Below are 25910 nucleotides of genomic sequence, written 5' to 3'. Positions count from 1 at the left end.
TACCCTAGGAAAAAGGATATTATAAAATCGCGAAAAGGATATATAGGATACATAGAAAACTAATCTATTGCAGAAATACTTCTAAAGCATATCAATTTGATAAAATTTCTTTGTTAATTACGTTTTAAAAACAGTTTAGACAACAGGATCTTTATATTAAATTACATAAACAGGGTATACAAATGCCCATACTCCGGTTAACAAGCAACATGGCAACATTGCGACTGTTTTTTTGTGGAACTTTTTTGTTTAAACCGTTTTTTAGGCAAAATCCAATAAAAGCAAGTATTTAAAATAAACCAGTCAAGTAGAAAATAGGTTAATTAATTGGATAAAATTAACTTGGCAGGGCTGAGAGATCAATCTAGCAATTAATATTGGACGGAAAAACAAAAACGAAAAATATGTATACTGGAACTTATATTCGTCAGTATATTTCCGTTATATTTTTAAAATGAGACGGTATATTTTGGTATATATCAGAGGGTCGGACGGTATATTTTAACGATAAATGCACGGTCACACTGTAAACCACTTCGTTTTGAATAATTTGAATATACAAATTTGGAAAATGTCCATGTAAAATGGTAAGATAATCGACTAGATGGTATCTGTCTGGCGACAAGGAGAAAAAGGAGAAGAAAAAGCACAAAAAAGCACATCGACGACGGTGCCTATGAAGATGTCAGCATGAGAATGGAGGAAAATCTGTTGCTGGATGGCGAGGATGCACCACAAACATTGTGCGAGTATATCGAGGACAAACAGATGCCGTGCTGCGCACGTGTGTCGCAACATTGCCATCAAGGACGACTAAAAGGGGAGGGCGATAAAGAGGAGTCGCCTGCTGCCCATATGAAGCAGAAGCCGGAGCAGTTGACTAGAGCTCGGTCTAGGAGACCGGTCCTTCGCCAGGTCGAAGGAGAAAAGACTCGCATCAGAGCCCAAGCCCAAGCACAAACCCAGCAAAAAAGAGCAAAACCTTCAGGTTTCAGCGATGCCCTGCTTGAACCAAACCTTCAGGTTTCAGATTCTCACTGCTTGAGCCAAAGCGTCAGGTATAGTCGATTAACTGCTTAAAGGATAATTCTGCAAGATTCAGAGTCGCACTGCTTGAACCAAACCTTCAGGTTTTAGATTCTGACTGCTTGAGCCAAAGCTTCAGGTTTAGTCGGTCTGCATAAAGGATAATTTTGCCTGATTCCTCGATAGTAAATCAGCTAGCTATCTAATGCACAGAAGGGGGTGTCGGTGTCTATTATCAGCTGCGAATGTTCCAAATGCTGACGGAGATGGCGATCCGTTTTTTGTTAACCGAGCGACGAAACACGTGATGCGTAGCAACAGCGCGTGTATTGTGTGTGAGCTAGGCGGACTATCAAGAAACGATTTGCTAAATCAGTCCGATGACTTAATTTCAATTTGAGCAATACGAGGGCAGGGCAGAGATTAGGGGATCAGGGTGGTAGAATGGCTGGGGGAGCATGGATTGATTGTTCACTGGGGTGAATGTAAATGAATGGGAATGAAGTCATCGCTTATTAAAGGAAAACTATGACGGACTAAGCATTGGCTTAAGGTGCGTATTTAGATTACTTTATTTAATATTTAAAATTATACGTAATAATTATAGAATACGGTATAGTTATGCATTACATTCGGGGTCGTGTTCTGTATTCCGCTGAAGTACAACTTAAAAATATCACACACAAATACCACGCCAGAAAGAAGACCCCTCCAGCAACCTCATGATTAAGTTTTTCCTGCTGGACCATAGATCGTTCTACGGACACTCCTTGTCGCTAATCTTTTGGAAGCCTGTCGGAATCACAATAAGAGAGAAAGGATATGAATGAGTTAAGAATCTAAGGATGGGAAAACAGCTCTCATCTTCGGTACTCACTTGCATTCTGCAGGCAATTCTCCGTCTTCATTACACACAGATTGCGATAGGTCCTGGTGGTACCCTTGTCATCCGCGGCACAAATGGCTGCATACTCCTGCGTATCACAATCCATGGCGCACTTCACATTGGGATCGGGCAGGCTGAGGCCCTGGACCACTGTCAGGGCATACAGCGTCACTATAAATAGACAAAGACATCACAGCAGAGTTTGTTAGCTAGTTAGGCAGGAGGCGTGCGAAAAGAATCACTCGAAACCCGTCGACCAGACCCGCATACAAAGTGCTCTTGATCAATCCCCCATGATATCACCCACATCTCCGCCAACACCAGCACCAGTACGCCCATCGATTCTTCGCGACGCCAGAGCGTCTGGCATGTCGAACCCCATACCCAGAGGCGGCGGCTGGGGCTGGGGCTGGGACAGTCTCCAGCAGTCGGCATTAGTGCTGCATACCCAATTAACCATGTCAGCAGCACGCAATGCCAAACTAAATCCGAGAATCTGGCCTTGCCCAAACGACCTAATCTGATAGTTAGATGACTCAATGAATCTCTGAAACTTTCCATTCATAAGTTTTGCCATTGCATTTGAATGGAGCGGGCCTCATTTTGCTCCTATAATTTGAGATTCATGGAAATGTGGATTTCCCCAACCCAAATCGTTGAAATAGGTCAGACTCTTGTTGCTATTGCTGTTGCTGCTTTGGCGAAAAATTTATAGTCATGTTTCATATTTCTGAGATTAATTGAAGCAATTGTCAATAAATGAGTCACAGTGCACTGGACATTGATACTCGTATAGAAAAATGCCACATTAAAAAGATTATTTTACTATGGAAAGAATTGAAATATTTTCATTCTTAGTTTTTAAAATTTTCAACGGAAGGAATCTAAGATGAATAACCTATAAAACCTTTGCTTAAACCCATTCGATGTTCCTTTGATATACATATTCTCACTAAACTTAACAAAAGATATTCCCATTAGTACGTACATGCCAAGAATACTGCAAACAGCTTCATATTGTTAAATATTTGTTGACTTCCGATTAATCGCCGCAGGTATTTTAGGATCTTCACTTCCGCACTTTAGCTGCTTTAAACGCACTTTGCACAATAGTTTTTTGCTCCGTGTGAACTTTGGGGGCCAGACGAATTGAATATGCCGTGGCTGCCGTTGAGTTGATTAAAAGTCAACCGAAATGATTCAATATATTCTATAAAATATATATTCCCGATTTGGGGCTTGTCACTGAACTTCAGACACGTGTGTTTGTGTGTGTCTGTTTTTGTTGTTACGTATATAAATGTTTAATCGCGCACGATTCTGATTCTGATTCCGTGTGTGCTTCTGCTTCTGCTTCTGGGTTGTGATTCTGATTCAATCCAATACGATTTGATTCGATTCGACTCGACTCTCTGTCTCGGCGATGCCGCACCAGCACGCGTCCAAATGCGAACTGAAACTAAAGCGCCGCGCAAAGATATCCTCCAGCCAGCGTCCAGCGTCCGAGTGGTCGATTGACAAACTGACTAAATGACTGATTGATGGCTTGACGACTGCGACTGGACGTTGGATGCTGCGATAGGATGGGATGTGATGGGATGGGATGGGTTGGCTATGGTCCGTCCGCTGTTAGATACAGATACAGATACGGATACTGCTGGCTGCACAGCGATTCGATTTTCAATTTCAGTTTCGAGTTTGAGTTTGGTTTGGGTTTTGGGCTTGCGCTTGGGTCCAGCAATCAATCAATCAATGACTGTCCGACTGGCTGGCTGGCTGGCTATCTGTATCTGGCTCTGATGGCTGTCGTCTGCCGTTTGCCGTCGTAGCGCACGAATGATGTCCGACCACACAGTGTCTGTTAGTTTTATAGAATTTTTTTCATGCTAAAAAGATTTACGCTCGTGTCGTCGTCTTCAATTTTCTTTTTTTCGTTTCTCTGTACAACATTTTGCCTTTACTCTTTACTTTTTTCTTATTCTTATACGAGTATTGTATTGTTTTTTGTTTTGTACGAGTATTTGCGATGGTGGTGGCTTGCTGTTAGCTTGGCTGGAAGATTCATACGAACACCGATCCGATCGATCGGTAGATTGGGCGATCGTTTGATCGATACTTCTCTCTCTCTATAGGCAAGTCACGTCACGTCACGTTGTCGATGTCCAACTTGTTGTTGCTGGCTGGAGTTTTGTATTTGAATTATTCATGTATTTATGCAGTCACAGAAATGCTGTTGCTAAAAATTCTCGTCCTCGGCCAGCCGCTGTTAATTGGTTCACGTACCGTTCAATACTGTTCTCTCTCTTGGTTCGCGATGCTGCCCAATGCTGCTGCTGCTGTGGCATCTTCGAAAATTTCGTCAGCATAATCGACCGCCAGACCACCGGACCACCGGACTCGTACCCCAAAGCAGTCGCACGCTTATCAGAAAGAGAGAGGTACAACAAAAATACAAAATTAAATAAAACCAAAGCGAAAAATATGTTAAAATGGTTTCAATTTGCGACGGCCACGAGTTCACTCCACCCCAGAAATGTCTAGGAATTTTCTTTGATGGTTCCGTTTCAGACATTTCATACGTATTGTAGCATATATCCATAACTATATGTAGGTCTGTTATTTATGGATACGCGACGCTTTTGATTTCGAATTTTTCTTTTACATTTTTGGGATTTTTTGTATGCGTTTCTCTCATGGCTCTCATAGCTAATAGAAATTTATAGTCTTATCAGCGGCATACGATTATCAGCCAGGAATATCATCCAAATTGATGGGTGGTATTGTTTCATGCGTAATTAGGTGATTTCCTTGGGGTTTTTACCTTTAAGCAAACAAAAATTGAGTCACAATTATATGAAAATATGCATCGTTCTTACCCAGAGAAAGTAATCTTTGGATTTGGCCTTGGAGATTTCCCAGTAAGGTAAACAAAATGTCGCTTTTCTGTTCGGTTTTTATGCTAGTGCGCCTAAGGCAAGACTACTTAGGAAGTGGTTTATTTCAAAAAGTGCACTACAAAGAAGTTCAATCGAAAGTTAAGTCTGAATTCTACTAGAAACATTTGTATGTAAGTCTACGAATCTTAGGTCTATTATTGTACTACAGAGATGTCCTTCTAAATTGTGAATTATTCCAAATTTCAGCTATAAAATTCTACTAAATAGGTTAGGAATACAGGAAGAAAGCTAATTAGTTTCCGATTTAGGTCTGCAGAAGTAGGGCCACACCGGCCAGAATCCATTTGCCAGGCTTGTCTTTGGTTTTCAGATTCAAATTCGATACGTAGGTGGTGGGGCCACGAGTGCGGGTCTTGTAGACGGGGCACTCGTACATATTCCTCAGGTCTTGCTTGTCTTGGGTAATGGCCTGCAATAGACAATTCGAAATGGAATGGAATCCAGTTTTTTTGAGAATTTATTCCAACATGCGCCAACTCAGAGACGCCAGAGATCTATTCTCAATTCAGCATTATCGGATTTTCGCATTCGCCAAAGAAAAATTTGCATTACAAAAAACTCACCCGAATATTGATCACTGGCATTGACGGATAGAGTTCTTTGAGCCGCGACTCCATTATGATGCCCTGCTGTATATCCCATCGAGCGCCCTCCATGAAAATCCCGTGCACGCAGCAACCATCGCGCGGTGCCGTTCTGTAATTACAAGATCGTGGATCTTTTCAATCGAGTGTCTGTCCGCCTGGCTATCTATAGTAGTTTAATTAGTTGGGGGGGCTGGTGCTGGTCTAGATGCTAATCTGCTTGTACGTCGCGACGGTGCGCCGGTGCCAAGCCATTGTTTGCTTAGCGGCGACAGCCGACGCCATGTGAAACGTGCGACGTTTTGTCGACCAGGGCGCCACTTAATAAGCAATCAGCACAGCGGACAGCCACAATCAGGCGGCTCACAGACAATTGTAAATTACAATGCTATTAATAATTCCTATTTATACTCTATGTGGTGTTTTAAAATTAGCTCTTATGAAATAGCATTGCGGCTATAAATAGACACACTCGGAGCGAAGACAGTCGCTGGCCATTGGCCGCAGTTCAAACAGAAGTGCCCTCCCCCTTACATGTTGTAACATCGCATGAAATAGATTACATGGCATAGAAAAGGGGCCCCGGAGGGTCGACAAACTGTGGAAAGAGGTTACAACTAGCCAAAGCTGGAACACCCCTGCTAAATATCACTCTTCCTATGTACAGCGAAACAATCACCGCACTAGCGATACTTTTTGCATATAGAAATGCCAGCACCCTCTCGCTGGGAAGGTCATCTGAAGAGTCAATTGGGTATTGCGTATCATCACTCACGTAAATTCCTCCTTCTGCCTCTTGGTCACGTCACACTGCAGGCACATCTTGTCCAGCGGCAAGTCGTTGCGTCGCGCTGTGCTCTGCATGATGGCTGTGAGTAGAGACTGCGGATTGAAGAACCCAGCCAGCCAGACGCAAGAGGGAAGCTGCAGAGTGAAAAGAAGCGAATCAGCTAAGAGCATTTTTGGACTGTTTAGTGGATGGCCTTACCACAAAGTCGGTGGACCAGGTCTCCAGCTCTCGCAGACGCAAGCACAAGTCGATGAACCAATTGTTGAGACCCAAGAGCGAAGGATACGCACGTTGCGTCCAAATGGGCGGCACTTGATCCAAAAACAGTGAATTCTCCAGCACCTCCATGTCCGATGTAATGGTCAATTCACCCTTTAAGCCCAAGTCCAATTCCTTCAGGCTGCGCTTCATCTCGCTGGTCAGGAAATTCATGCGCTCGCACTCCTGAAAGGCCACTATCACATACGGCGTACGCTCCTCCACCTTGTTCATGATCTCGATCATGTTGAATTCCTCCGGCAGCTTCTCAATAATCTCATCGACAATCTGCTTGACCTTGTCCTCGCGCGTCACCGTTGTCCCGCCCCCGGCACCTGCGTCGCGTGGCTGCATCTCGAAAACAGTGCGGAAAATGTTCTCCGCTCGCGTGGTTAGGAACCCGATCTCCGCATTGGGATGCAGGCCATACAGATACGGCGACTCCGCCGGCATCATATCATCTATATAGCTGTGATAGCCCTGGTAGTCAGTGTTGGGCGGTGCGGGAAAGGATGGCGCCAGAAACAGCTCACCATCCACCAGATCCGGCTGCATATACTCCTCCAGATAGGTGATGCACAGCCGCCTGTCCCAGTCGTCGGTTATGTGACCGCCATACATGATCTCCCCGAACAGATAGCGCAGATCTTCCCACGGCACCTTGGCATTGGCCTCCAGATAGTTGTACAGCACCGACACACTGATATTCAGGTCACCCACGTTGAAGGGATAGATCTTGTTCCAGCCTTGTGGGCCAAATTTGCGCCTCTCTGCCACCACGGCATGGAAGTAGCAGAGGGAGAATAAAATGGCCTTGAACTCGGCTTCCTTGCCCGACATCTCCAGGGTTTCCTGGGTGAAGTTGTCCAGAGCCTTGTGGAGATTCGCCAGCATGCCAGTCGGTGGCTCATTGGTGATCTTGATCGATGATTCCAATATACCCTAGAATCGATATGGAAATTTAATCACTACATCTTAATATTGATTATAGGTAGACATACCTGTGGTATAATGTGAGCTGAAGGAGTGGATGCTGGCTCTGCGCTCAGGAACATGCGGTAGTCTGGGTGCGAGTCTTCGGCATAGTACTCCAGTTTCTTCTCAAGGACGGGCAACCATTTCCTCACCAAATGAATATTCTGCAACACCACCCAGTGGCCATTCTTCGCTGCTGTATCCATGGCCGCCTCTGCAATGGCTTCTTGACCCTGTCCCAATGATACATTATGGAAATTACCCAGATCCATTGAAAAGCCCAGTGTTTTGCCCAAAGCCTCCACATCCTTCAGAGGATTAACTCCTGGCGAGAGTATAAAGAAGATTGGTGTGGATGGACTGGCCTCCTCGTAGGATTTGGCAAACTCCATGGCACGACTCTCCACATATTTGGAACCCAATTTCTCCTCAATGAAGTCACTGTAAGGAAATGGATTACACATTATTCGTACTTCATTTCGGAGTATCTGGCGGATACTTACGCTAAAGCATAGGTCATGCGATCGGGCCTCAAGGCTCTGATCATGCAGAGCCTCTGCAAAGCAGTTTTGTTTTTCCATTCCTGTGGGAATTTCTCCTTCTCCGGCAGCTCCGATTCCACAAGTTTCTTCCAACGCTTTGAAGACGTTTCGATGTCACGATCCAAGTTCCGGAACTCATCCTTGGACGCTAGACTGCAAATTCCGCCCCACGATTGGTTTGATAAGAAGTCCACAGGACTTGTCACATGTGGCTTGATCGGGAAGCGGAGTAGGAAGTCCAGTTCCGCGGATGTCAACTCCTCGTTCATAAGTAGAATCTGTGGGAATCAATTCATTAATCAAAGATCAAACATCAGTGTGATAGAAGCTCTCACCTGAAATGTCATTTGCGAGGCAAAGATCAGCTTGTCGCATTCGAAAAGACCACGCGAAGTATACTGAAAGACCGAATACGTAATGCAATCGATCAGATTGGAAACGCGCAAATCCAAAGTTTCGCCCGGATCAGCCTTGGCTATGGCCTTTTGGAACACTACGCTAAAAGCCTGTACATCAAAGGAGCAATCAAAATCCATTCCTATACAACCTATGACCTATTAGCCTACCTTCAGTGAGAACTGATAGATCGGATTGATCGTGTTTAGTTCGTTCAGTATAAAGTAGAGCAGACTGGCCCTGGCCGCCGCTGGTCTGTAGTATTCACGGGCCTTGTCGATTTTCTTCGATGTTATCTTGGCCTCCGCCACCTTCACCTCAATCTCTGATGCCGTGCTCTTGGTGGTCTCTAGGTTCTCCACCAACGCAGTGTCACCTAAAATATTCTCACCCGCCGACGAAAGGCGTGACAGCAGATCATCCTCCAGTTTCTTCAGCATGATTTTAAAGTCATTCTGTTGTTTGGTCAACTCCGCCTTCAGTTCCTCCAGGTCGGGACGCTCGGCCTTCACCACTTCCGCCAGCAGTTGATCTTCGAGGCCATCGCGTGTAACGGTAAAGTTAATGAGTGTAGTTTGTGCTTGCATCTCTGGCTTGTAGTGCGGATTAGCTAGTTTTGTGTGCAGAATCAAACGGAAATTGGAGTTGTATTCGACCTCTTTGTCCCCGATTTTGAGGGCTCTGCAAAGGATGAGATATTTTACTTAAGAAGTGTGTAAGTACTCCCAAACTTACTTTCCCTTCTTGATCAAATTTCGACCCAACAAAGAATCGAGCACTGGGTCCAAGTTCTCATCAATATTCTCAATCAGCACAGTGCAGCCTGCATTAATGGACTTCTCGATGTTTTCCAAATAGCTGCGCTGACCCAACCGTATAACCTTTAGTTCCTCGCCATACTTTTGCTTTATCCATTTGACGCCCTGCAGCTGGGGATCGATCATCAGAGGCCAACGATCCGAATTGGACAGAATCGTGGCATTCTCGATCGACATGCGATCACTGGGCAGTCCCTCATTGGTCCAAACGGCAACGGTTGTGTCGTCGGTGAGCAGCGATAGGGGATCGAGATTCTCGGTTGTGGGTATGGGTGGATCAATGCTCTTGAGAAAGGGTGTCCACATCTTAAGCAGTAGATCGATGCGAAATCCTTTCGTGAAACAACCGACATAGGAAATGAAGGCGGTAATGAGTAGGATATCGCCGGGTAAGGTAATGCCCTGCTTCACGAAGCTATTAGGAAGGTACAGATACATTAACTAGGATTCACATAAGGAGATATTCACTGGGACACTCACTTGTTGACAGCCTCTGCCCACCGCACGTTCTCACTGGCCAGACCGCCCACCAGTCGATTGGCCAGGGCGATGGTTGCTTGCGTGGCATCCGCCTCCTGTTGGCAACGCAATTTATCCGCCGTGGCCTTCTCAAAGTCGGCCGTTAGCTTGGCCAGCTGCTCCTCGAGACCCTGTAATGAGGAGAGTTGGTTGTATTAGAAACACTTACAATAATTTAGTCATCATTTGGGGTACATGCCATCACTTTCCGTTTGATACCCGCTAGCTTATCCTGGGCCGCGGCCAGTTCTGCATTGGCCGCTGCCAGGGCCTTCCGTTTGGGCTCCACATCGCAGTAGACCTCGTAGAATTTGATTATATTGATGACCCAGGCGCACAGGCCGGCCGCTGCTCCCGACTTGGAGCGCACAAACTCAGGTTCGAATTCGGGATCCTTGAGATACGGCTGAATGGCCTTGATGATTTCTGGGTGTATATTCTCCTTGTCATAGTTGATCAGTGCATCCAGGAACGCGTCCACCTTTGCCATTGCTATTTTGGCTGCCTTCCAGGAGCGGTCTTTGGGTATCTTGCCACCAGGGGCGAGCAGAACCATAACGGCGGCGGTCACATTTGTCACGACTCCCGGCGGGGAGCCGAAGCTCTTTAGCTCTGTGAGATTGGCTTTGTTGAGGGTGTTGAGGGCATCCTGGGCGGCCATCAGAGCGGGCTCTGCTTTGAGGAGATCCTCTTCGCAGTCGCGCTGCTTTTTGCTGACTTCGTCGGCTATCAAAGCGACCTTCATTTCCTCCTCGTCGGCCACGGCTTTCTCCGTTTGCACTTTCTCCGTTTCAATGCCCACAATTTCGATCAAAGCATCGGCCGCATCGTTCTTCTCCTTTAGCTCGACCTCCTGGACGGCCAGCTTCACCTTCAGATCGGCCACCTGCAAGGCGGTGGACCGCAGCTTCTCCAGACCATTTTCCAGACGCTCGATTTTGCTCTGCAGATCATCGTGCTTGTGGTTGAGCAGCTTGATATAGAGGTTAATCTGTTCGAGATAACTCTTGGGCGTTGTGTAGTTGTAGCGGCGCTCATTCTGTAAATAAACTTTGGACGTCGTGTTGACCGACGTATGGACATGGGCCATGAACTTAGCCACAGAATCGCGATGGTTCTCGGGCAGAACCTTGTTCTGGGCCAAAAAGTTCATGGCCACCGAGATGAGTGCCTCCTGAGGCCATTCGTGGAACCAATTGATGGATGTGGCATTAATGATGGCAGGGAATTTTCTCGACCGAACACGCAATGTTGAACCCACTGGTGAAAAGCACAGAACTATCTTCAGTTGTTTGCGCACACGATCGATGAAGAATTTCCAGCAGTTTTCTCGCGTATCAACCAGTCCCGCACCTTTGACCTCATTTCGCACGCCAGCTATTATGTTCTCGATTTCGTCGTCCGGAAATAGATCTGGTATCTCGCCAGTGGCTAACATATCGTTGATAAGGACAAGAAAATCCTCGCTGGGGATTTGGGCATCCGTCATTAAGAACATAGTGCCAACATTTTTCAAACCAGCCTTCAAATACAATCCGGAAAATTCGCTCTAAAAATTAAAAAAGGGTCAATACAGGCGGCTTATATGGTTCATATGGAAACAAGGAAAGAAACCTTCAAATCGTTGACGCAATAGCCCTTCTTAAGCTGTATCTGCACGACCTCCAAGCTGGATATGAATGCTGCCAAGCGCGCTAGAGATTGTTTGCCACTGCCACCAACACCAACCAATAAGGCGCTGCCACGCGGTGATTCTAATATGCGATTTATTCTGAAAATAAAACAGATTAGTCCTGGTTTTGTGGGGGATTTTTATGGGGGTGGGGCTTACCTGCAAACATGCATCATCGCATCCTCGAATAGCACCAGATTCATGGCAGCGACTAGATCATTATACGATGACATTGCTTCCTGAAGGAGTTTGTGAAGCTCAGTCCAGCCCTTGATGGGCATGTACTTAGGATCACCAATTCCTCCAGCGAAATGACAGTAGATATTCGGCTTGTCGAATATAACGGATTCGTCAATTTCTTCGAACGACTTCTTGACAATGTCATGCTGCATTTTGGTAAAGCTATCGATATCCTTATCATCAGTTAGCTTATCCGCGTACACACGCTGGGTCTCGTGTTGCCACAAACGTATAAGATCTGTTGATCCCGTCAAGCACTCTGTGGAACTAAACAGCAATCCCTAAAAGAAACAAATCACAGATTAATCACAATACATGTAGAGAATGGTACTCTGAACCCACCTGAAAAACATTGCTGATGTCTCTCAAGTTGAAGATGTAATGCGACTTGATGGCCGTAGGCAGGAAGACCTGCAGGCACTTGTTGTGCAGCGCTATTGTGGCTGCCACAATATTGGCCGTCATTCGGTGGACAATTGGTACGAACTTCTGCTCGGCGTTGGCAAAATGCTGCGCCAGAATGGCCGAGTACATGACCGTTATGGACTCGGGGCCGGGAAAACTGACGGCCAGCACACAAAAGTGTCGCTGGAGACGCGGATTGATGGTGAAGCTGCCCGAGGTGGGGTTCATGCAGGCCACATACTGACAGTTGTGGATGTCCTTCAGGGTCAACTTGTTCCGGTCGTACCAGTGGCCATAGTCGAGATGCTGCCGCATCAGTGTGTGCGGCTGAACGGTGCCATAGCAGTCCACCTCGGGCATATTGATGTCGTCCACAAAGTAACAGAGTAGCTTGTTGCCGGGCGGTCCGTAGTTGCGACCCGCTTTCTTTTCCAGCGGCTTTTCGAGTATCTTTTGCAACATCTCGGACGTGGTATAGAAATTGAATGGTATTGTAGTGACAGCGTAATTCTCAGAAAGCGATTGAAGCTTCTCGTTAACCAGTACGGTCTTGCCGCAGCCGGCATTCCCAACTAGCATCACCGGGTGCTTCTTATCCATCAGGAGATCTAGGAAGTAACGCAGGCGTATCGACTCGGAGGTGTGCACTATGACAGCTTGCAGCGGCAGATCCGAGTCCAGCTCAAACTTAGGTGTCTTCTCCGTCCAGGGCAGGAAGGTCTTCGTCTCGCTATCCAGAAAGTAATCGAAAACTGTTCCACCTTTTGTTTTGTTGGGTGGATCGCATTTGTGTTACACTCAGGGAAGATTTCATATAGAAGCTGTGATGTGGCACTCACCTGAGGGGAACTTAACAGTTTTGAATTCGTTTACCCACCATTTGCTGAACTCCACGCGATAGTCAATGGCTTGATCCTGGAACATGGCCGAACCGAACGCCCAAATACAGGCAAAAACAAAGTACAGTTCGTGCCATTCTTTTGGGCAATCGGCCGGGGTGTTCGCTGGTATTAGAAAACAGTTTAGTAGATGGCACAGCATTTGTATGTGGGCCATTTCGGCGACAGGCGTGATCTTTTTGAAACGCACGCGTATCGTTTCCAATGAAGGCGGTATGTACTTATCGAATAACATGACCAAATTGGACTTTTCGGCTGGAATTTTACGCGTTTCAACCCAACTCGTCACATAGCTAACAATTGTAGATTGATTGATGGATAAATTGACAGGCTGATCGATAGATAGTACTTACGGATTCCAACCCAAGTCCTGGGGATTAATGTACAATATGCCAGCCCTGGATACGGTTGCCGGTGTTGCTGTTCTCAGGTTGGAGATCTCAAAGAGCAAACGCATCGAAGGAGTCAACGCAATGCGCTCGTTACTTGCCAAAGTCAATACTTTATTATCGTCCATTACGGTATTCAAGCTCTCGATCCACATGGGATCGATGTCGCCATCGAGAACAATCCACTTTGGTTGATCGCCCGTTATGTTTGCCTGATCCCGCATTAGCACCGAGAACAGACCGTCTTTCCACTCACGTGTCGCCGGGTTGATGATGCCGAAAAGTTCATCATTGGTCACCGCTTTCGGATTCAAGTCATTGAATATGGGCTTCCGCTTGATGTTCTGATAGGTGCGCAGCAGCGTCTTCCACACTTGGGTCTTGCCCGTGCCCGCATTGCCAACGATGAACACAGAGTGACGTACCTCCAACAGTTCCTCCAGTTGCACCACTTTCAAAATGAAATTATCTTCTGGTTGCAGTAGCAAGTCGGAGGCAGCTTGTTTTACGGTGCGCTCAAAGTCCTGATCACGTTTGCGTGGCACATCCAAGGCGGGAAATAAATCGCTGATGAGCCCCATGAACACCGGCATGTCGTCGGTGATTATTTTCGGTATATTAAAGTCGCGCAAGGCGCGCATTAGTACCTCCTCCTCCGGTCGGCCAGGATCACCGCGCTTTAACATAGATCATAGATTAGGGACACAAGTACTACAAGTATTGAATGCTCCACCATACCTTAAGCGATCCAGCCACAACCAGCACCGATTTGATCGCCCTCAGGCCCCAATCGTAGTGATCCTGTTTGGACAGCAGCTCCTTGCACAGCGTATAGAGTGTGATGAATTTGCGGGCCAGCACTCGGGCATCCTGGAAGCCCTCGGCCACCAGCATAATCTCGCAGATGAGCTCGAAGTCCGGCACGACCATGGCGCAGGGCCGGAACAGTGCCTTCAGATTCTCCGGCAGCTCTGTGCGTCCAGCGTAGCCAGGATTCATGGTAATAAATATCCCCACCGTTGGCACAAGGCTAATCATTTCGCCCATAAAATTGAACATCTTCTTTTTGTCGCGTATGGCGTCCTGCACGGACTTCACCTGCACCGCCACCACCGACAGGACCTCGACGGTGATGCGATTGAATTCGTCGAAGCATCCCCAGGCGCCGGTCTGGGCCAGGCCCTTGTAAATGTTGCCGCACGACTGGTAGTCCATTTGTTCGGAACAGTTGAAGACGTAGACCATGATGCCGATGGCGCGTCCCAAGTCCTTGGTTGTTTCAGTTTTTCCCGTACCGGCGGGGCCAGCCGGGCCCCCGCCCATCACTAGATGGAGGGATTGTGTCAGGGTGATGTAACAGCGATCTGTGAGCGGCGTTATGACCAGGCGTGGCGTATTGCCTAAGTATTCGTGACAATACTGGAACTCGGCGTCGCAAATATTGGCAAAGCAGTCCTTCTCCACATCGTCGAAGCGATGCCTCAACTGAGATTGCCACATAAAAGCGGAGCCTGAATCCAATTTGGCCTGAATCATCTTAGCGACCACATCTCTCGAATGCACATCAATGGTGCATATCGTCATGATTTTCTGACGATCGCCCTTGCTAAGCTCGCCCAGCAGAAGTGTTATGAGTAAACTGAGTTGTGAGATCTGTTTCTTGTAGTAGTCCTTGATGGCGTTGTCGTAGCCCTCCTCAAGGCGGCTGAAGGCGATGTTCACCTCCGTGGACCACCAGATCTGCGATCCGCAGAGGGACACCTGGGCAGGATAGTCGAACAACCATTGTTCCCGTTGCTTTTCCTCATAAGCTGTCACAGCTTCTGTGACATAGTGCCGCAGACTGGCCCGCATCGCCGCCTGGATGCGATTCAGCCAGACCTCGACGGGTCCGCGTATGCTAGCCAGTTCGTTGAACTCGACATACTCGCCATCCTTGGCATACATGCCCGAAGCTGTGTCGATCTCATTGGCCTGGTCACGATTGAACTTTAAGCGGGCAATCGAATCGAAGAGTTTGGTTAGATGCTTGGTGACCATTTCCGGCTGAATGCCATTGCTGAGGACATCCAGCAGATCGGCCGAAGATACAAAATAGAAACGAGGAAAAGCCAAACGTTTCGTTTCCAAATACTCTGCCAATGCCTTCTCGCAAAGCGTAAGCTCCTTTTGCAAATGCTCCAAGCGTTCGATCAGCCCAGGTCGATTGGTCGATGCCACCACATTCGATGAGAGGGACATCTCATCCATGAGTACGCGAAATTCGGCATCGATATTATCGAAACGCACCGAATCGACGGGGAGCTGTTTCCGTATGTCTTCCGAACTCATGAAGATACTCTCAAGATGGGTCCAAGTGCGTTGCACCTCAAACCAAACGGTTATCACTTGATCGGCGATCATAAGTTTGTTTTGCCAAGTTGAAACTTCTTCGAGGAAATGGGCGATGTACTTGGATGTTATTAAATTCTGTAGGCAAACCTGATTATCTTCAAGCGTCTCTATGAGTTCTTCCGAAGCCTTCAGGAGGTTACACCCAGTGCGCGGATGCAGCTCATGGTCAAACTCCATTGCCGACCATGTGGTGTTCAAATCCCTAAGGATTTTCTCCATCGACATTTCCTTGACGGCCTTGTCCACGATATTTTTCACCTCCTCCTCGCATTCGTGTAGATTCAGGCCCAGCAATTCGGCCAGAGTTGTCTCATGATCCATGATGAACTTGACCTAAAAAATGCACCCGAAAATGTCAACAAAAATCAAGTAAGCAGATGGTGCACAGAATGGACTAGACTACGTTATCGATAACTAGGATTCTACTTCTGAGAGACATGCCGTTGACCACTTACGGTAACTTCCTTGGGCAGGGCGGCCAGACTCTGCAATGAAATGGTATTTACAAGAACTGTACAGTTTTTTGGGCCAGGTCACAATAAGGTGTTTTTTGTGGGCCCCAAAATCAAGCGGAAACGAAAGAAGGTTTGGAGAAAGTAAAATGATTAAAACTTTTTTTGCTATACATTTGAGAGCATCCCAACTGAGTGAAGAGCTCAGGTGCGAGGAGATATAGAGATTTACATGTATTATTTACAAGTTGCCAAATCAATTAGGAGGTTGGCTTAAGGATAGAAAAGGATATGGCATATCATATAGAATAGAATCACAAAATAGACCTTGGTTGAGTTCATGAGCTGATTCCAGTGTCGTTCACGTATGGCCGGATTCTGTAGCTCCCCAACGGCCCGAAGTGAGGTCAACATATTCTTGACCGTCGACTCCAGATTGATAAAAGTGTCCCACGGGCGCATTTCCTTATCCAACAGACGTATATCCTTGGCAAACTTCTTGCACTCAATGTCCATATTCTCCACATCGACCTTGCGCCAAGGAGTCGTCTTCCAGTCGTCGATGCTGGTCGCAACGATGTTCACATAATCCCAAAGTTGCTAAGCAATTTGCAAGTGTAAAATAATTAGTAGGGGGCCACAGCAACAACGATTACGATTAATATTAGGTTTAAGGATTAGTAAATGCATTAGGGGGGAATAAAGGAATAAAGTAAAAGCTCAAAGTTCCACATGTGGGCATGCAGTACATAGGTATGTATAAATTTAGTAGATTAAAACACATGCACATACAAAATTCTAGATAAAAAGAGAACATTTCAAGTAACAAATAAACAAATGGTACCTTGAGCATGCGCAGCTCCTTGCGACACTGTTTGAGAACCTTGAATTCGGGTATATTGACCTCGAACAGACTCCCCGACTCCTGTATGTCACGCATTTCGCTCTCGCACAGGAACATATCATCGTTGATGCGGTCCATCAGCAGATAGGGCTTGTAACAATCAAATCGGAAAAAGTCATAGGTCTTGAAGACTTCGCGGAACAGTTGTATGTGCATCTCGAAGAGGGCGATCTTGTTGCGAATGCTGACCACTTCGGTGGCCTGCAGCGGCGACACTTGCTGCTTCACGGTTGTGGCAATCTTCTTGGTGTTTGCCCACTGCTCGGGTAGCTCCTGCAGGAGGACGTTCACCTCCTCGGGTATATCCATGTCGTAGTACTTGAGCAGCTGTATGGTCTCCTGCATCGGCTCGAACATCTCGTCCGTTTTGGCCGCTCGCTCCTTCACCTGCATCAGGTATGCCATTATGCTGACCAGGCCCTCGTAGTCCTTCTCCTTGACTGTCTGCAGTAGGCCCTCGTCGGCCTTGCGTATAAAGTGGCTGAGGTTCATCAGGCTGGACGTGACTGTGGTCACCAGATGCTCCTTGAACATGTTGCCCCACTTGCAGACGGTGTTCAGCAGGGCCTGGCGGAATGGTCGAACATCGACCTGAAACCAGGAGCTAAACACCTGGAACGCGGCAATGTCCTCGATTTCATTGAACAGCGACTCGTAGTTGTCGATCTGCTCCCGGAATGCCTCGATTGTGGGCTGGCAGGGCTGTGGGGGCGGCAGATTGGGATCGTTCATAAGCACCAGCTCTATTTCGTCTGGATCCAGCATTCGACCGTATTCCAGGAAGTACTCCATGCACTCCTCGCGATCGTCCAGCCATAAATACGAGTATCGTTCGAACTGCCTGCAGAATCGCGAGGCCTCCTCCATGACCAGGTCCACGCCGTTGAGTATCTCGCGGCGCATATCGATTATGTCCTGATTCTCCTTTATCACCTCCACATAGTTGCGCTTCTCGCTGGGCTTGAGCCGCTTGATGAGCGATCCCATTTTCATAATGTCTCTCATCAGCTCGATCAGCATATTGTTGAAGCCCATCGGATCTTCGGGGTCCAGGGAGGGCACAAACACCAGATTCGGTTCGACCAGCTCCAAACGCGACTCGAACAGCGGGGCATAGTTGTTGTCCGGATCCATGTTCTCCGCCAGATAGCCCACACTCACGCCCACAGTGCGCAAAAGGTTCTCATAGACAATGTTATCGACAAAATCCACATAGCTCAACCAGACGGCATCGTCCTGCTTCTGCTCCATATCGAACTGCAGCATATTGTCGTGCAGCAGCTTGTGGATCTCCACAGAGGCCGCCTGGATCTCGGCATAGCGCTTGGTCGTTCGATCTGGTCGCTCGTCTATCGACAGCACCGAGTCCTTTTTGCAGTCCCGTCGCTCGAACAACGGATGCTTGGCCCAGACGCCCATGATTTTGCGTATCTGTCGAAGATTACCCTGCGTGTGATCCATGCGGTTCTGTAGAGCGGCCACAGGCTGGCGCAGCTTCTCCAGATAACTCATGATATCTACAGGAAAACGATTACTTAGCTATGCATTTCTCAAAGGATTTCTTGGCTTATTACCTGACGAATTCCACACGAGCTCATCCACTCCGATTGTAACCAGGTCATCAATCGTTTTAATCTCTGGTTCAATCAGTCGAAGCTCTACGGGAGAGCTGCCCTCCTGTATGCTGTTGTACCAGTCAATGGTCTTCTCCAGATTGAGTGTGTACGAGCGAAAAACATCGCTATTTTCGGCAAAGTCTATGGCTATTTGGGGCACGCCTTCGATTTTCATCTGCTGCATGTAGTGCACCTCGCGCAGAATGCAAAACAGGGCGGAACTGAAGTTCAGGATCAACGAATGGCTGCGCCGATCGCGTGCTATCAAGGACTTTTTGAGATTCTCTTCAATTTGTCCGGCCAACTGTTCGGCCCAGTCGTCAAAGAACTTGGTCTTGCAGGATCCCAGCTTAACCATAAGACACTCATAACGTTCAACGATCTCCAATGATTTCTCTGTCTTGGTGATTCTACAAAACAACATTTGATTAATTGTAGGGTTAGATATCTGATGATAATGTGATGCTTACTCATGCTGTAGTGCCTTGAAGTGCTTGACTGGGGCCGTGATTCTGGTCTCCAGCTGATGGCACCAGCGAATGAAGGCAGACACTGGCGGACAGTTATAGTTGGGATAGAGATTGTCCCCCTCGCGACTCAGTTCCATTTGCTTGTCATAGATGGCCTCGCACACGGTCATTTCATCGTCGAGCATGCGCACGATTTCGGCATATCGTTGGGTGAACTCCTCCTTGATCTTGGGACGATCTAGCACGCTGCCCACAATGCTTATCAGCTGGAAGATACATTGCATTAGAAAGAAATCAAGAGGGTAACCAATTCTCAATGCTATACCTTGAAAATACTCTCCAGATTGTGGCAATCGTCAAAGGCCTGACACAGTATGGCGGCCAGTTTCATGTCCAGCTCAAGGATGCGGGTCTGAAAGCCCTTAAAGTCTTCATCGAACTCATGATCGTCCGGATCCAGGACATCATAGCTCTTCGAGGCAAAGGCCGTGAAATATTGATTAAACTCCACATAGACATCTGTGATGCGTGTGCTCAGCTGTCGGCCTCGCAGTCCACCGATTTCGACCTTCTCTAATTTCAGGAATTCAATCACAGTAAAAAAGAACCTTCAAATGAATAAAAAAGAATATTTGGAAGCCTGTAAACTTTAAATAAATTGCAATCCACTTACCACTGAATTGTTGTGAGGCGCTCGAGAAAGGCATTAAAGCGCTTGAAAACTGAATTTGGATGAAAAGTCCATAAAATCGGTGGCCGCTCCTCGGGCTCCGTAAAGAATGTGGCCAGGCGTTCCTTATAGTAGTCGAACAGTTCCCGAAAGAACTTTAATATCTGTATGGACAGAGTGAGGCGTTGCATGGCCTCATCGATATCGCTGTGGAATATGGACGATGGATCCAAGTATCTTTTGGCCTGAAACCAATCAAGTATAATAATTGCATCACCGATTGCCATCATCGATTGCCTCTACCTGGTATATAATCAAATTGCATATCTCCTGCAGAAGGACCGTGATTTTCCCCGACTGGCAATAGTACCGGGAGTTGCCCCACAAAATGCACACGATATTCATGAATGGTATGAGCAGGGGCTTGCATTCGGCAAAATCAATCTCCTCCAGGTGCTGTAGCGGACGTTTTAGCGGATTCAAATAGAGTGTTATGTCCTTTGCCTCCGCCAGAGCTATGATGATGATGATTTGGTATCAATCAAATACAAATTACTGATTGGCATGCAAAAAGCACATTCATGTAGCATGGCAATGGCATGGTACTCGACACTCACCCGTAACGACGTTCTTGAAGAGGGTCTGAAAGCACGGATGGTAGGCGCTCATCGAGTACTCGAGTATCAGAGCCATGGCTCGAATGCGCTCGTTGCGCAATTGGTCGTAGATGAACGATAGGTTCGTTAGACGATTATTCCAAAATGTAAATTCTGTTTTGGGATGGGAAGAGGGGTGTTGAGCAATAATTAAGATTACATTTGTATATTTATGATATTAAATGGATATTTTTGAAGAATTTATAAAATTGTGGGATATATTGCATTTATTGGGGGTTTGTTTAGTTTATTTCATATGCCTCCAACCCTAAAGTTTGTCTACTTTATGTGAATAAATAAATACTAGATAAAACGGCCTCATCGTTTAATTGACTTGAAGACATATAGATCCTATAAGATCTATGATGAAGCAATCCTAGAAAATGATTTTATATTCTGCACAGTTTTCTGTATATAAATCGTATGTCCGTCGAGGTCTTTCTGTATTCAATCGACTCTATTTATATTATCCTGCTGATACCATTCGCGTTTTTCCCCAGATAAAACCACAAAAATCGCTTGTGCTTTAGGCCCAGTCAGCCATTTGGCTACCACGGATTCCATAGAGTTGATTGCCTGCGTCAAATGTCAACATGTCACATGGGCCAAAAACCCTTTGGTAGTACGGTACAATAATAACCAAATAAATATTGCATGCACGTGGAATGTCATTCGTGAACAGATAATAAAAACGAAACTTTGTGAGGACCAAAAAAGGATGGGCCTGAACATGCAAATTTTTGGGGTTGCTAGGATATCTGGAAACTTGAATTTTATCAATAAATAATAAATGGAGGGAGGCAGCCCAAAAATAACTGATGGTGTACTCGCACACAAAAAACATGTGTGTGGCGGCATTGACTCACCCGTGTGTGGCGTTGGATTCTGGCCATTGGCGAAGGCGTTCGAGGGACTCTCCTTGATGACCTCGTGGATCTGGGTAGCCCACTTGATGACCACACCCTCGATGGCGCTCTTCAGATACAAGTCGAACTGGCACTGCTCCGTTTCGACCAGCTCCTTGGCCGCCTTCACAATCTTCTCCACGCCCACGGGCATGGCCAGTATGGTTTCGCCGCTCACCTGCCCCTTCACCTGGTGCACGGTGCTCTTGAGGCTGTGCACATGCTTCTGCACATCCTGGGCCACCATAATGGGCCAGCTCCTGTAGTTATCCTCGTTGGAAAGAAGTGGCACGAGTACCTCCTCCACCAGGGCGGACAGCTGATCAATGGTGCGGGTGGCAAGGTCGCCATAGATGATATAGTTGCCACAATTCTCTCGTGGTATGGGCTCGGCATATCGCTTTATGAAGTACACTCCCTTACTTTTCAGCTGCGACAGCGGGAAAGTGGTCGAAGGCACCAATTGTGCCGCTGGCGTCAGAATTATGATGAGGACCACGGGGGTGTTCCTGTCCAGAAACTCTTTGATTATCCCCTTGTGCTCCTCCACCGTGATGACACGCGTCCATTTCTCCGGCTTTAGTTTAAGTGACTTGATGACAAACGACCCCATCAGCTCTAGCCTTGGATCCGGTCCGCCCCCAGCCGCTGCAGCCGCGGCATCGGCGCTGGTGGATGGCTCCATGGCGGGGCCTACTCCTTGCTGTTGTTGGTTCTACAGTTGTTATTCTGGTTGTCTGCTGCTGCTGTTTTGCTATGGGGCGATGCATATTATTTAGCTTTAAGTGTTTGAGCGACCTTGTTACCACTAACAACAATATACACGATTACATATATAATCAATAAATCGCTGCAAGTCAATATGGTTTCATTTGAAAAATCGTCAATATTCTTTTGCCATTTTACACTGGTGGAATAAGCACATTTTTCAAAAGTTTTAGCATATTTTTAATAAGTTTTTTAAGGTTTTTCCACAATTTTCACTAGTTACATAACACAAAAATGCATCAAATTCAAGATTTTTCCATGAAAACATCACAAAATTTCTATATTTCTTGATTATTAAACTATATGTACTTTTCAGGAAAATTAAATCACTGACTATTTATAATTAGTTTCCGATTTTTTTAAATATTTTTTTTTAATTTTCCCAAGGTGTATCCATAGTTTTTCTTTTTCCTAACTGCGACTGCTTACCTGCGGCGATGGTACGCGACTGAATGCTCCGTTACTTAAGCGTCAATGGTCTTGTGCCGTTAGCTGGAAAAGTGATCGTGGCAGGACTCCGTTACCATGCAGTTGTTGATTTTGGCCCTGTTTTGGATTGGGGAATTGTTATTTTCCCCTGTGCCATAACAGTCGTTGCTATCGTGGTTGCCACGGCTGGGGGCAACCTGTTGCGGCGCCATCTTTTGATTATGACAAATGGCACGCCATTTGTGCAACTTTGAGTGCGAATAAAGTTGCTTTGATTTGCACTAATCCAATTGATTGATTGAGGGCTAGATTAATGCTAGTGAAGCGGCGCGTCAATCATTATAATTCGATTGGAAATTGGACTCTGAAGCAAAGAGGTATCACACAGCTAGGTATATATAAAATACCTTCTGCTTCTTGAACAATATCTTAAATCTATTTCTCCTCTATCTATCCTTCTCTCATCCACTCTCGCTCTCGTCTAAGATTTTCTGCATAGGGCACGATCACGTCATACCCGCCGTTCGTCATACAATGAACATACATACAAACAACACACATACTTTCACTTTCTCTTACCAATAAATGTGCATTTAGTATATGTACATCGAACCTGCTCGACTATTCATTAAACCTCAATAGCTATTAAAAAAGCTTAAAAGCTTAACATAGAGGAATTGTCCAATTAATTATTCCGATGACACACAAATATCACGATAGATGTACATTGTTTCCGATCCGATCGCTAAGTGCAGCTTCGCGAAGCTTCGGTCGGCATAGTAGATAACGAAGAGAGAGTGAGAGCTTAGAGAACACCTAGCAGGGCAAGCAAGGCTTTGCACTTGTTGAAAAAATATGCGACTGAAGGCCCATAATTGGTTGATCTTTGCCAAACAGAGTTCTGCTCCGATCAGAGGATATTCATGCACGTATATTCATCAGAAATACTCAATAAATACCTTTAATAATTTATGAATATATTAAAGCCATTTAGATTGCCCAAACCCAGAAATTCTTCAACATGCAATATGCCAAACAACTGGCAGGCTCTAAAAAGCCTGCCAACACCTGGGCCACAAACAACTTCTCCTTTGGATTAAGGTAAATGTTTTCCAGACACGCTAAAAATTGTTGCATTTCGATGCCAACAGATGGTCAGGGGTAAAATTGGCGACCACCCCACCCTAACCCAAACATAAACACAGTTTCTATAAAAAATACCCCTTTTTTATGGCAACCCCAGGCGCAGGCGCCTGCAACACGTGGCGGTAAACTATTTACAATTCAACTGTTGAGCCAAGCAACAGATAATTGCATGTCTTCCGGCAACAAAATACCGTTTTGCCACTTCTAATAAGTGGTGGTTCGTTGAACTTGCACCCCGCAAACCACAAGCAAATTATGCAAAAAATCAGCCAAGCCTGAAAGTGCCACAGACTTATAAACTGTCAATGCTGTTGCAGCGGCAACTACTAGTTGAGCGGCAATCATGTGGCAGTTGGCATTGGCAGTGGGACTGCTCCAGCAGCTGAATGCACCACCGGCATCTCCTACGGCCACGGCCATTGTGGTGGAGCGGAACATGTTTGCCTACTACAAGGTGCCGGCAGCTCAACTGCTTCTGGACACCGAGGAAACCAGTAGCAGCAGCAGCAGCAGTGATTCCAAAAAAGTTAAGAGTGACCTGTACTTTGTGCTGCAGTGTCCACCCAAATTGGATACGGGCATACCCAAGCCCAAGGACATGCAGACCTGCAGTGTGGTGGATCAGTACAAGGGGATGTGGAAGAAGCCGCCGCCGCCACAGCCAAAGAAACACCTCCATATGGTGCCATTTCGGATTGTGATGCGCCCGCTGCGACCCCCTGCAATGCGAAGGACACATCGTCGCCGCAAACGTCACCAGAATAGCAACCAAGAGGATGATGAAGAGGAGTCCACACCCTTGCAGCATCTGGGACAGCCACATATCCGACAGAAGCTACTCAAACTCAAGGCAGACCATCGAAAGTTCAAACGAGGCAGTAGCTCCCAGGGATATCAGCACATGTATCATCGTGATGAGTCGTACAACGATCACATATTCTATGACGATCTCCAAGCCGATGGACAGTATCATAAATACGGAAAAGAATTACAATCTGAATAAATCGTGATATATTGCATTCAAGACAATGAAAGCTTTTCTTTTCTCAGTGTTAATCGTGACTATATCCAAATCGTATATCAATGTCCGGCAGAAACATATCGTCGTAGGCGACCTGCTCAAAGACCGTGTTCAGAAGTACAGTAAAAACAGTGGAGAACGTTTTCAGCAGGCCCGGCTCCAGGTCATTCCAAAACTCCAACCAGTTTTCGTTGAAGGAGCGATTCAGCGCAATGGTGACGTCCTCATTCTCCCTGTACAAGTTATCGAACCAAACAATCCAGCTGAAAATCTCAGAGATTACTTCTTGGTCCTCTCTGCACTGTCTGCCACTTACCGATCAATGTCGACGACAGGCACCAAATCGTAGATCTTCAGATATCGCTTGTTGTTCCGATACTCCAGTATCACTTTGATGGTCAGAGTAAGGCGAAAGTTCTGGAAATCCGACTGCAGTTTGCCCGTGGTATTGGCCACAAACAGCAGAAACCTGCCCTGCATGTCGTAGGTTGCCTCGTGTAAGAGTCGTGGCAGGCGGGCCTTCAGGATTATCTGTTGCTTGGTGGGTTCTCGCAGGAAACCCTCCACATGCGTGATGGTGGCATTGTTGAAGCCCTTATTCACATTGTCCCGCATGTTAAAGGTCATCCAGATGGGGCCGCGATGGGGCGTATCCACTATTGGAGCATCGGGAAAGTTGTACTCATCTAACGGAGGCAGACCAATCTCGGGAATGCCCTTGGGATAGCGCTTGATCAGGGCATTGATGGTCTTCACCAAGCATGGGGAGTCCCCAAAGCGACACTTTTCAATATCTCCAGCTGGAAAATTTTGATTCCAATGAATACAAAATGAGAACCATTGCCTCGAGCTCATCTACGCACGTAACTCCGCTGCTAGGGATGCACCAAGTCCTTCCAGGATAAAGATGCAGCACAGCCAAGTGAGCTTATTCATACTTTTCGATTGAATATTGTCTCGGACTTTCAAACGAGAAGTAACTTTAGTCACGAATAGTTTACCTAATTAAATTCTATCTAGAACCAGCTCTGGCTCTGGCCGAAGCTCAACTGCTGGTAACAATCAAATGCCTAGCATGAATGTGATCGGGCTACATTTGTTGCTAATCTATTCCCCCAAACCG

General features: G+C 46.5%; 4 protein-coding genes across 4 annotated transcripts; 1 reads left to right on the top strand and 3 right to left on the bottom strand.

The window, feature by feature from the left end:
• Window positions 1-1574: 1574 nt before the first annotated feature.
• LOC108157663 lies at window positions 1575-3762 on the bottom strand. The gene is made up of 3 exons (XM_017289822.2): window positions 2901-3762; window positions 1904-2083; window positions 1575-1818 (listed from the first exon to the last, which is right to left on the bottom strand). Exons 1-3 carry the CDS (start codon window positions 2926-2928, stop codon window positions 1784-1786), a joined length of 243 nt encoding a protein of 80 aa, XP_017145311.1. The 5' UTR covers window positions 2929-3762; the 3' UTR covers window positions 1575-1783.
• A 1089-nt stretch (window positions 3763-4851) lies between these two features.
• On the bottom strand, window positions 4852-22164 carry LOC108157515 (dynein beta chain, ciliary). The gene is made up of 27 exons (XM_017289615.2): window positions 21385-22164; window positions 20480-20632; window positions 20166-20377; window positions 19866-20107; window positions 19518-19800; window positions 19193-19458; window positions 18681-19132; window positions 17047-18623; window positions 16530-16802; window positions 16206-16235; window positions 14095-16083; window positions 13321-14033; window positions 12908-13260; window positions 12006-12829; window positions 11583-11944; window positions 11366-11522; window positions 9951-11300; window positions 9713-9882; window positions 9150-9647; window positions 8585-9095; window positions 8354-8524; window positions 7980-8296; window positions 7503-7917; window positions 6442-7443; window positions 6229-6377; window positions 5433-5565; window positions 4852-5278 (listed from the first exon to the last, which is right to left on the bottom strand). Exons 1-27 carry the CDS (start codon window positions 22106-22108, stop codon window positions 5114-5116), a joined length of 13491 nt encoding a protein of 4496 aa, XP_017145104.1. The 5' UTR covers window positions 22109-22164; the 3' UTR covers window positions 4852-5113.
• Window positions 22165-24042: 1878 nt separating this feature from the next.
• On the top strand, window positions 24043-24789 carry LOC108153845. Its single transcript, XM_017283944.2, has one exon. It carries the CDS (start codon window positions 24110-24112, stop codon window positions 24767-24769), a length of 660 nt encoding a protein of 219 aa, XP_017139433.1. The 5' UTR covers window positions 24043-24109; the 3' UTR covers window positions 24770-24789.
• LOC108154438 lies at window positions 24755-25837 on the bottom strand. The gene is made up of 3 exons (XM_017284711.2): window positions 25651-25837; window positions 25104-25587; window positions 24755-25050 (listed from the first exon to the last, which is right to left on the bottom strand). Exons 1-3 carry the CDS (start codon window positions 25721-25723, stop codon window positions 24819-24821), a joined length of 789 nt encoding a protein of 262 aa, XP_017140200.1. The 5' UTR covers window positions 25724-25837; the 3' UTR covers window positions 24755-24818.
• Between the last annotated feature and the right edge of the window lie 73 nt (window positions 25838-25910).

The sequence above is a fragment of the Drosophila miranda genome, chromosome 2 (genome assembly GCF_003369915.1).
Source record: "Drosophila miranda strain MSH22 chromosome 2, D.miranda_PacBio2.1, whole genome shotgun sequence".
NCBI classification, from domain to species: domain Eukaryota; kingdom Metazoa; phylum Arthropoda; class Insecta; order Diptera; family Drosophilidae; genus Drosophila; species Drosophila miranda.
The sequence above is the reverse complement of the archived record's forward strand: the minus strand, read 5'-3'. Positions and strand labels throughout refer to the sequence as shown.